This window comes from Zeugodacus cucurbitae, chromosome 3 (genome assembly GCF_028554725.1).
Source record: "Zeugodacus cucurbitae isolate PBARC_wt_2022May chromosome 3, idZeuCucr1.2, whole genome shotgun sequence".
Classification (NCBI taxonomy): Eukaryota; Metazoa; Arthropoda; class Insecta; order Diptera; family Tephritidae; genus Zeugodacus; species Zeugodacus cucurbitae.
The window spans coordinates 70,590,875-70,603,117 of NC_071668.1; the positions used below are offsets into that span (position 1 = coordinate 70,590,875).

The 12,243-nt window shown below is 30.2% G+C and overlaps 2 protein-coding genes across 7 annotated transcripts in view; one reads left to right on the forward strand and one right to left on the reverse strand.

Annotated features, from left to right (window-relative positions):
* LOC105216970 (uncharacterized) overlaps nt 1-7,265 on the reverse strand; it is a 40,455-nt gene extending 33,190 nt beyond the window's left edge. For 3 of the 5 annotated variants that reach the window (XM_054228337.1, XM_054228339.1, XM_011191757.3), the window contains exons 1-5: nt 7,124-7,263; nt 5,100-5,254; nt 3,935-4,110; nt 1,047-2,102; nt 260-346 (exon numbers count right to left, since the gene is read on the reverse strand). The gene's annotated coding sequence lies outside the window, so the exon portion shown is untranslated. Of the gene's footprint in view, nt 1-259; nt 347-1,046; nt 2,103-3,934; nt 4,111-5,099; nt 5,255-7,123 lie in introns of all 5 variants that reach the window. The other 2 variants (XM_054228338.1, XM_011191756.3) reach the window with 2 other exon arrangements.
* Nucleotides 7,266-7,490: 225 nt separating this feature from the next.
* Slc30a2_3 (proton-coupled zinc antiporter SLC30A2) overlaps nt 7,491-12,243 on the forward strand; it is a 117,082-nt gene continuing 112,329 nt past the window's right edge. Inside the window, exon 1 of one of the 2 annotated variants that reach the window (XM_011191759.3) lies at nt 7,491-8,100. In XM_011191759.3, the coding sequence (XP_011190061.2) occupies nt 8,069-8,100 (32 nt within the window). In that variant the 5' untranslated portion in view covers nt 7,491-8,068. Of the gene's footprint in view, nt 8,117-12,243 lie in introns of both variants that reach the window. The other variant, XM_054228340.1, reaches the window with a different exon arrangement.

Below are 12,243 nucleotides of genomic sequence, written 5' to 3' on the forward strand. Positions count from 1 at the left end.
AAAATATGAAATTAATTTCGAAAATGGAAAACTAACTTCGAAAGTTAAAACTTAATTCCGAAAACTCATTTAACATAGATTTTTTTCTAACTTTTATAAATAAAACTTACTATGATGAAAAATGTACTATACTGAAATAACTGTTTTTTTTTTACACAAGATGAATGAAATCCGGTAAAGCTCATCAAAAAAAAAAAAATAATAATAAAATAGAAGGGAGCAAAAAAAAAAATGTAAAAAATAGAGAATAGTGACATACCTATTGTATAAAGAGTAGACATTTTGAGAAATTGTAATTTTGTATTAATTTTAATCGCAGCGGTATGGCTTCTTCTAGAAGATAACTCTATTTTAATGGGAAAAGAAAAAATAAAATGTATATGAGAAGATAAAAGTTAATATATTATATAAAAAGTCGAAAATGATTTTCGAAAATCGAAAGGCAACTATAATATGAATTTCGAACATCAAAAATCATATTGCGAAAAATAAAAATTAATTTTGAAATTCGGAAAATAATTTTCTAAAATCGAAAGGCAAATTTCGAAAGTTCAAAATGAATTTCGAACATCAAAAATCATATTAATTATAATAAAAATTAATTTTGAAAATCAGAAATCTTACATCGAAATAAAAAAAAATTTCGAATATTTTAAGCTAACTTTGAAAGTTTAAAAATTATTTTCGAAAATCAAAAGGTTAGCTCGAAATTTCAATAAAAAGAGACGTTTTAAAATTTTGAAATTAAATTTATAATTCTTCATATTCGAAAAATATTTCAATATTCGAAAATTCAAATAAAACTAACTATGAATTAGAAGCTAAGAAAACATATTCTAGTGATATAAAATAGCATAAAGGTTTTAATAAATCGAACTTGAATATTAAATAATAAAAATTAATTGAACTTAAACTTCGTCAAAGGTCTATAAAAAATGAATTTTATCTCCAACAAGTTCTCAAACGTACCACTGTACCACTATCTATCAAACGAACGAACTACTCTAAGCAAGTCAACGAAAATTCTAGGAAAATATTTATCATACCACAGCGGAAAGCTCAGTTTAACACTTTCGTTTATTTGTGCTTATGTGTGTGAGTGTATTGAGCACAAATGCTTCGTGGAAAGAACTCGTTATTTTGCGAGTGAATAATAAGCTAATAGCACTCGTTGCTTTTATATGACCACAACTCGTTCGATTTGCGCATTTGACTGCTGCTGCGTTGTCCTCATTGCTTTCGCCTTCATTGCCTGCTACTTCCGCATGCCATTTCATCACACTTTCCCAGCGTTCACACGCGCATTCGCATTTTCCAAGTTTTGTTGTTGGTTTCCCTTGGCACGCTGTTTTGATGAATCCGCGCAGAGCAGTGAATGGCAGAGCGTGGCAAATGTCAACGGCGAAAAGTATGCAAAGCAGGCATGGCTGGCAGCATGTCAGCCAGTTTTGGCGCCGCAAAGTATGCAAACAATAGCCAAGAAAACAAAACGTAATAAAATTTTGTATTGTGCGCTTTGTTATTGCACATGTATGACTAGCGCTTGGCAGCGAATATGCTGTGTTCACACTCTCTCACTTTTTGCGCTCACACATATACACAGGGTTACTAAGAAAACACTGCGAATGCATGTCAGCTGCTGCTGGTGCCGAAGAAAGTGTTTCCATTCCATTGAAGTGTTCGTTCGGTTGTTTGTATGTATATATTTACACTCGCACCAAGTGAAATGGTATAATTCGCACGTGTGGTTTATTGCTGCTCATTTCTATGGTAATGCCAAGTATTAGGGTGTTGTCATCTCATAGCATTTATGTGAGTGCATTGTTGCGTTGTTTTGGCATTAGAAATTAATTTATGTACTAAATTATTTGCAAACCAGTTGGCACATAAGTGTTTAGCTGACATGCTCGACCAAATCTATTTTTATTATATATTAGCTTGCAATTTTGTTTTATGTAATAAACATCCATGAAGTTGTTTCAATAGCAGAAGAGCATGTATGGTTGTTGTTGTTACTGATTGGCAATTATGTTTACGACCTTTCAGAAGAGTATTAGTCACAATTACTCATTGATTGGCTATTAAAGTGGCTGGGAAGATATCTAAAAATAATGCACTGTGTAATCTCATAACATTATTTTTTACATAATTATGTAACACAATATACCATATAATATTATTAAGAATATTTTGTAAAAAAATACCAAATTTTCATAAAAGAAAAGTTCTATTTTTTATAAAATATATACATATGTTTTATTCTGTATAATATATTTGGTATATATATTACATTTTTTGAAATATACTTTTGAGAAATATTCTATTTAACAATAACAAAAAATTTTGTATTACGTAAAAACATATTTTAAAATAAATTATAAATTTTTTTTTGTTTTTTTTTGCAAACATTACTATTATTAAAATTTATGTTATTTAAAATATTTTGTTGAAATTATTTTTTTGATTAAACGAACTATAAATATTTATAACATATAATATAATATATATAATATAATTTATAATATAATATATAATATAATATAATATAATATATAATTGATTGATTTTTAGTAAAATTATGAATATTCATATTTTTCATTTCTATTAAAAAACATTTTTATAAACAAATATTTTTATTTATTTGACAATTATTTTATTACTATGCAGAAAATACCTATGTAACAAAAAATTATTGCCTACATTCGGGCGCAATATTCAAGTTGATTACAATTTATTATGTTACATCATAATTCTTAAACTTTATGCTTAAATGGGACGCCTACTAATATTTGTTTGCTAAATAATAAAATGTATTGCCTACAATTAGGCGCAATAGCAATTTATATATTTAAGCTAATTCATTTCCGCAACCAAGAAACGGAAAACACAATTTTTCTGCTTGTTTCGTATGTATTTCCCATTTCAAAACTTAACGTAAATAAATATTTGAAATATTCTTTAAATGCAGACCTAACGGTAAATTCAAAAATTACTATTTTCTGTTCCAAAAAAACAGCTTGGTTCTCATATGTAATACTTTAGTACAGGGTGTATGTATTTTATAAGGGTAGCAATTTAAAGTTTTGGGTACTGGGTAAAAGCTGCCAGCTGGCGAATTCAACCACCACTTAGTTTACAGAAATATCCAACAGAGTTTTAGTACACTTACGAAAGCTTGTGTAGTTAAAAGCCCATTACTTGGGTTGCTGCCTATTCTTAAATTATTCATATGAACTTAATCATATTATATTAATATTCATATGAATAATCATTTTCATATATTTATACAAATAACTAAACTTTTGTGTATGTATGTGATTGATTTGAATGATGAGAATTAATAAAAGTAATTAATACTATTTTTGTAATTTAATTTAATTTAAAAATTTAAATTAAAATTTATTTAATTTAATTTATTTTATTTTATTTTATTTTATTTCATTTCATTTCATTATATTTTATTTTATTTTATTTATTTTATTTTATTTTATTTTGTTTTATTTTATTTTATTTTATTTTATTTTATTTTATTTTATTTTATTTTATTTTATTTTATTTTATTTTATTTTATTTTATTTTATTTTATTTTATTTTATTTTATTTTATTTTATTTTATTTTATTTTATTTTATTTTATTTTATTTTATTTTATTTTATTTTAATTCATTTTATTTTATTTTATATTATTTCATTTAATTTAATTATTTTATTTTATTTTATTCCCTAAAGCGACACCCTATAAAATGAGTAAAGAATTAAATACTATCTCTATAAGGAGAATATAAACGTAAATGAAATAATAATGCCTATAAACGTTCTAGAAACATAAAAACTAATTATTTATTAAACACTAAAAATTATTGCAATTATAAAAAACAAAAATATATCTTTATATTTTAAATACACAAATAATATATGTTCATATGTGCACTTACTGTTCTGTTGTTGTTGCATGACTGTAGCAAGTTTTTTATTTAACATATGGCATGATTTCCGAAAGTCTCGCTCTTCCTTGTATTTTATCTTTACAAATATTTATATATCACATATATTTACATACATTACTTGCAGGTATCACTCATTGTTGTCCAACAGCAATATTCCTGATTATCTACAAAAGTTATTTACTTTAATCAGATTAAGAAGTACGCAAGTGGAAGAAAGTGGTCTCGTGTGAAGCAGTGCTGAAGAAGAGCATACATAAATTGGTATAAGTAACGTTAATACATTCATTCTAATATATTTCTGTATAACAGCTAAGTAAATAGGTAAATTCTCCTCAGAGCTTTGAGCTTTATACAATACATTTCCTCGAGGCCTTATTGTGAGATAAGTCTATATGAACTAGGTCAATCATAATTTCATAAAATGTTGAAATTTTTTTCTTAAAATACCACTAATGTGGAGAATATTATTCCTATTCAATATTCCTATTCAATATTTATAATTTTTTTTTTAATAAAATTGAGTTGTTGTATAAGTATTTGAGAGTTTTAGGAAATGTAATCTTAGCCTTGATGACTACGTTTTAATCAATAGCTTAAAGCTTCATTGTGCTGTTCAAAAATAAGATCGAGTTATCGCTATGATGGTATCCTTTATATTTGTTTTAAAATATACCGAAAACCGATTTGAGCTTTTATAAATCTTTTTAAGCTTTCCTGAAATATTTGTCAGCTTGTTTATATTCAATTCGTTCTTTTTCTTTGATTTACATTTAGATTCTTATTTTATATAAATTAAATTTTTGTTCTATTTTTTTTTTTAATTTTCTCGTATATTAAAGCTTCTTCAATTTTTATCTTTAATAAATGCAATTTTTTATCTGTAAAATACTTTGTGGGATAAATACTATGTTCAAAATTTAAAAATCAATGTGAGCTTTTAGAAAACGAAAGCATTGAGAAATATACGGTTTTATTTTCAAGGATAATTCAGAATTTATACTCCATAAAGCTTTTCGATTTTGAAAGCTGTTAATGGTTACTTAAAGTTTGAGCTTTTCCAAATAGTTGTATTTCTTATATTTGTTAAAAATATATCTGAATTTCCAAAATACTATATATTTACAAATATTATTCGGTTGAATAAATTTAATACCTGAGACAGACATGTAGAACATATTGTAGTATGCTTCAGAAACCATATGTGCATCACGGGTTTTCCGAATTTTCTTTGAAAACAATTGGTAAATGGTCTGTACTGCATTGAACACACCGAAAGCTTTAAGCTCTTCTGCCACAATCATATGTTTTCTGACGTTTTGACATGCAGAAAATAAATTAAATTCAAAATTAATTGAAATAAAAAAAAAAAAATGATGTGAAAAATATGTAATATGTATGTTATAATATGTAATGTATGTATGTGATTGGCGTTGCAACCGTTTAGCCGGTTATAGCCGAATCGACGATAGTGCGCCACCTCTCCCTCTTTTTCGCAGTTCGGCGCCAGTTGGAGATCCCAAGTGTAACCAGGTCGCTCTCCACCTGGTCCCTCCAACGGAGTGGAGGCCTTCCCCTTCCTCGGCTTCCTCCGGCGGGTACTGCATCGAACACTTTCAGGGCTGGAGTGTTTTCGTCCATTCGGACAACATGACCTAGCCAGCGTAAGCGCTGTCTTTTTATTCGCTGAACTATGTCAATGTCGTCGTATAACTCGTACAGCTCATCGTTCCATCGTCTGCGGTATTCGCCGTTGCTAATGTTCTGAGGACCACAAATCTTGCGCAAAATTTTCCTCTCGAAAACTCCTAGTGTCGTCTCATCTGATGTTGACATCGTCCAAGCTTCTGCACCGTAAAGCAGGACGGGAATGATAAGCGACTTGTAGAGCTTGATTTTGGTTCGTCGAGAGAGGACTTTACTGTTCAATTGCCTACTCAGTCCAAAGTAGCACCTGTTGGCAAGAGTTATTCTGCGCTGGATTTCGAGGCTGACATTGTTCGTGTTGTTGATGCTGGTTCCCAGGTATACGAAATTATCTACGACCTCGAAGTTATGACTGTCAACAGTGATGTGGGAGCCAAGACGCGAATGCGCCGACTGTTTGCTTGATGACAGGAGATATTTCGTCTTGTCCTCGTTCACCTCCAGACCCATTCGCTTCGCCTCCTTATCCATGCGGGAAAAAGCAGAACAAACGGCGCGGTTGTTGCTTTTGATGATATCAATATCATTAGTTTCTAAAAGAGCTTTCAAATATAGTATATGAACTTTTCTTTTTTTCAATTTTTCATCAAAATATGATTTCTTCAAAATATTGTTGTATGCACTCTTCCTGTAAATATGTACACTCGTGCTAGGCTGTAGTATATTTCTTAGCTTTTGAGCTTTTATGAAATGTATTGGCCCATTTCCATCATATTTTGTACGTTCTAAAAGTGTTTTTAAATAAGGCAGTATTTTTTAAAAGGAAATCTGAGTTTTTTGGAATCGATTGAGCTTTAGAAAAAATTAGCTTTTGTCAAAAAGGAGCTTTTGTTAAAAATGAGCTTTCTAAGACCTCTGACCTTTTTTTAATTCATAATTTTTTTTGTTTTTGTATATTTTTCTATTATAATTACTCATCTTTAGTAACAACAGTTGCTGATTTTTATTGTGATATTGATTTCATAGATCTTTTTGAGGTTATGTGCCAATGTGTATTTGTCTATTACTCATCTCACTGACTCACATGATTCTATACATTACCTTATATATAAAATATTTATAAAATCAGTGCAAATCACTAAAACTCCATTCATTAACATTACATAGCTATTTACATACATATGTATGTATATAGTACATCGCCCCCCTTCAGCTCGCCACCTTTGCTGTAGTTCATCAAAAAATTCCTTATCTACAATAGTTTTTATTTAAAACCAAACCAACTGACATGCAATAAAACTAAACGTCACTTTTATTGTTATTGTTGTTGCTGTTTTCTTTGAGTTTGCACATCTCACCACACAATGAACTCACTGTATGCAGGTCTTTATACATACTTACATAGTTACAATAAACATTCATAAATATGTGCAAACACAAATGTAGATATGTAGGTCTGTATATATATATATGTAAATATATATTAGTGTATATAAGAATATCTGTATGTATGTATGTACACTTGTAATCTACCTTATCACTTCCAACGTCTTTCACTCAGCACCACAACTTTGCCTTTGCTGCTTTGCACTGGCGCTCACAGACTCCTCGTTCGCTTCCACGCTCGTCTCCTTCGGCATTTCAACACTGTTTGCTAACAAGTTGTTGTCTTTGTTTTTGTTGTTGTTGTTACTTAGACTTTTCATAAAACTGATCACATCATTCTTTATTAGTCTTTTAGTTGCTGATAATTCTATATTTGCATATGCATTTGTGCTGTTGCTCGTCTACATACAGCATGTACATTCGGCTTAGACTCCGTCTCTTATCCGTCGTTTATCCATCCGAAAGTCATTAACTTTAAAATCAACGCATTTAGTTGCTCATCAACGTTTGGAATTGTCACTTTGCGGTGTCCATTTTGAGGAGACTGCAAGAGTAAAGCACGTGTTAAACTAAAAATAAAATTTATTTAAAAAAATATGTGTGAGTGAAGTAATTGAAGTTTAGTCTACATTTTGACAAATTTCAAAATCGAAATAATTTCAAAAGAACAAAAGAAAACAAAAATAATTAAAAAAATACAAAAATATTTCAAAAAGAAATATCAAAACTTCTCCTTCATTTTACTTCGTCATAAATTTGTGTGTCAAGTGCTAAGCTAAAAGTTTGTTTATAATAAAAAATCAAAAAATATTATATAAATACAGTTACAACGCTAAAGTGTATTAATGTCCAGTTTTTTGACCTTTCCTTAAGAGAATACGTGTGTTACAAGTACTTTATTTGTAGCAATTTAAGTAGTCAAAAAATATCAACAAATATTTTAAATAAAGAAATATTTTAAAACAGTTTGTTGCTTGCTGTTTTTGGAAAATTTTCCAAACATCTTCGTTTTTGAAAAAAAGCAAAATATTTCATAAAGAAACTCTGTGGTAATTTTAATAAGAAATATTAAATAAAAATTGCTCAAGCAGAATGCCGAAGAAGGAAGAAACACCGTTTGTCATGTAAGTGAAGGCGAAGGTACATTCATATACATATAATAGGGTTGCCATGACTAAAAAATAACAAATAATTTTCTTACAAAATTAAAAAACTTAGATTTATTTACAGCGATGATATTAAAACTAAATCGTTTAAATGTATTAAAAGTTATCGATAAATCTTCTATGTAAGTGGTCTGTTCAAAAAATAAAGGGAATTGGTAAATTTAAACAAAAAAAAAACGTTAACTTCGGCTGTACCGAAGCTAATATACCCTTCACAGGTGCATTTCTTTTGGTAACTATGTGTTTAAGCAAATCGAAAGTCGTAAGAAAAAGTAAGTAAAAAAAAGAAAACATTTTACTAATTCTTTTTAGCCAGGTTGTTTGCTAGAAACATTAAGGTTATATAGTTAACCGATCTGAACAATTTCTTCGGAGATTATATTATTACCTTAAGCAGTAATTGATTCCGATCGTTCAGTTTGTATGGCAGCTATATGCTATAGTGAACCGATCTGAACAATTTTTTCAGAGATTAAATTATTTCTATGAACAATAACTCACACCAAATTTCGTGAAGATATGTAGTAAAATGCGGAAGTTTTCCATACAAGCCATTGATTCCGATCGTTCAGTTTGTATGGCAGCTATTAGTGGCAGATATAGTGGTCCGATATCGGCGGTTCCGACAAATGAGCAGATTCTTGAAAAGAAAATAACATTTGCAAAATTTCAAAATTCGTATATATACAGACAGACGGACGGACATGGCTAAATCGACTCAGTTCAACATACTGATCATCGACGCTTCCTTCTGGGTGTTACAAACTTCTTGACAAACTTAATATACCCTGTTCAGGGTCATGGCTCCGTGTGACTTTTTCCTATTTCCAAAAAGAAAGGCTACCTTAAATGGCAGTCGTTTTACAAGCAAACGAAAAATCGCTGAAATAGCCAAAAGCTATCCCAAAATTCGAAGTTGAGAGAATATCGATAATTATATCGATTTTAATGTACATTCTGCTGGAAAATTATTCTCTTATTTTTGTAGCGACTTAAACCATAAATTTTTTAAATAAGTTGTTTAAACTATATGTTTTATGATAACACATTAATCCAAAAATCGATATTTTTAGGCAAAACCATAATAAATTATTCAAATAAAATTTTTAGTATATAAAAAGATTTAGATATACTTCTAGTTCGTACAGTCAGATATCATGACAGTCGATAACATAATTTAATTTAAAACAAATAAGGAAAGGTTAAGTTCGGGTGCAACCGAATATTTTATACTCTCGCAATTTATTGCTATATTTTTATTAAGATAACACACAATTTGACCCAATTTGAAAATCCTATAATTAGGTATATGAGAGCTTGGTGAAGTTACACTATTAGAAGAAAAATATTTCCTCTTAATTAAATTAAGATACCTGAGAGATTTACCGGAATTTTCGGTGAAAAATTACTATGAGACACTGAATTCTTCATATTATTCGGGGCTTTGAAAAGTTATAGTCCGATTTCGACAATTTTTTCATAAGTAATGCCACAGATCATATACAGTATTTGTGTAAGGCTTTATTTCGCTATCTTCATTGGTCCTTATGTATATATTATAAAGTGAAGGAATAAGATGGAGTTCAAAATTGAGTTACATGTGAAGTTGTCGTGGTTGTGAACATACGAGTCCACACGAGTCATCAGGGTGTCAAGAAAATATTATATACCGAATTTCATTCGAATCGGTCGAGTAGTTCCTGAGATATGGTTTTTAACCCTTAAGTGGGCGATGGCACGCTCATTTTCCATTTTGTAAAAAGTCTGAGTGTAGCATCCTTCTGCAATTTCTTCTGTAAAATTTAGTATTTCTGACGTTTTTCGTTAGTGAGATAACCCACTTTTAGTAATTTTCAACCTAACCTTTGTATGGGAGGTGGGCGTGGTTATTATCCGATTTCAACTAATTTCACGGTGAGTGGTGGGGTACGTAAGAGAACCGATTGCAGACAGTTTGGTTTATATAGCTTTATTGGTTTGAGATATATGTATAAGTAACCGATTTGGGGGCGGGGCCATGTCCACTTCCCCAAAAAAATTACATCCAAATATGCCCCTTCCTAGTGCGATCCTTTGTTCTAAATTTTACTGTTATAACTTTATTTATGGCTTAGTTATGACACTTTATGTGTTTTTGGTTTTCGCTATTTTGTGGGCGTGGCAGGGGTGATTTTGCCCATTTTCGAAAGCAACCCTCTCACCGTCCCAAGGAACATGTGTTCCAAGTTTCATCAAGATATCTCAATTTTACTCAAGTTATCCATTACACGGACGGACATACATTCATTCGGATTTTGACTCGTCTCGTCACCCAGAAAATTTTCGTTTAGTTTTATGACTTACAAACAACCGTTATGTGAACAAAACTATAATACTCTCTTACCAACTTTTGTTGCGAGAGTATAAAAATCTATAGATTTTACTTATAAATAATAGTATTCCTGAAATGTTATCGCTACGAATCATTAAGTGATCACTAATATTCAAAAAATTTAGATACTTCTTAGAAAAAATGTACTCTCGTTAAAGATCCGAGATGATCTTAATTAATCGTCAAAATAAGAAAGTTGAATTTGCCGCCATTTTTCAAATAACTTAGAAGAAAATAAATAAATACTGCTATCTTTAACTGTACTTGCAGCATACGTATCATAGAATCCGAAGGTCTAGTGTATAATAATTTACTCATGACGGACATGTTTTGATAATTCATACTTAGTATTTACCGACAAATGTATGAAGAGTTAAAGGGTGTGCCAATAAAGCTACTTATTAAAGATGAAAAACAAGAAAGAAAGAAAGCAGTTTCATGGGGTCATGATCCTTGGATTTGTTTTTAAAACTCGTCAATCGATAAATAAAACTTTATCTGATTCGGCAATACGAGAAAAAATATAGTAAAAGTCTTTGAGCTGTGTAACTGTTAGTCTAAAAGTTAAGAAAAATGCATCTCAACGGTTGGACAGGCTTTCTTTCGAATTTCTTAAGAGTTAAATTCCTTAGGCAAGAAAACAAAACCTTAAAGATGCAGTTCCAAATTAAAATATTCTATGTAGATGTTTATTATCAAGTTAGAGTCGCTTGTAGTGAATCTTCCAAAGCATGCTGAAGGCAAATGCAAAGCTGTCACAGTGGCGAACCCGCTCTCATTAACTACACATTATCAGCTTCTAATCTTCTAATGTATGATAAGACAACATAACTAAATAAGTAGCTTAAAGCTGGCCGCCAGAGACATTTTATTTGATCCGAAGCGATAAGGTATAATCAGATGTTTCTCAGCTAATTACTGTTTAATCAGACACTTTCAAGGTAATAGGCTGTAGTTGAGAAGCTCATTACTTGCCGCAAGAAAGTACTGTACGATTTTTGCTCTAAATTAAAAACAGAAAAAATAAGTGTTTGCCATTCAAAGAATAGCTGACTTTTTGATATGATTCATCTATGGTCTCATAAATTTTCTATGGATGATTGTTCTGCTGTAAAGATAAAGCTGTTTCAAGCTTTGATTATTGTATTTATAAACATATCTTGAAGTTGGCTTTAGGTAGCGCCTTTTGCGACTGGTCGGTATGATCAGATCTCTATATTTTTTTTTTCAAAATGTGTCGAAATTTTTGCTCACGGTTTGTAGTTCTTATCTAAATTTCCATTGGATTACTTGAAAATTAGTGCCGAAATTCGATAATTAAAAAACAAAAATCTTACTTTTGATTTAGACTATCGCTTTTCGGACTAAGAGCTCTGTTGTGATTGAGTCAACAGAGGGCGTAATATGGGAATATGGTATGGATGGTAACATAATAATTGAAACATGGATGGATTTACCAGTGTAAATCGGGGCTTACGTGGGATAGAACAACATCGTGGAACTGATTAAGTCAGTTTTCTTGAAATTCATTATTTCAATTTCTAGAGCAACTGAATTTTTTTGGGGAACTACCAATCTAAACTCCAGCTAATATTAGGTCAGCTAGACCTCAGTTTTTTCAACTATAGTCTTGCAGGGCCTAGATGGATTGAAGGATGGAGATTGAAATCCTATGTATTCTTAAGTTTCCTTTAGTAACAGTATGGTATCAAGTACGGAATGCTATCTCG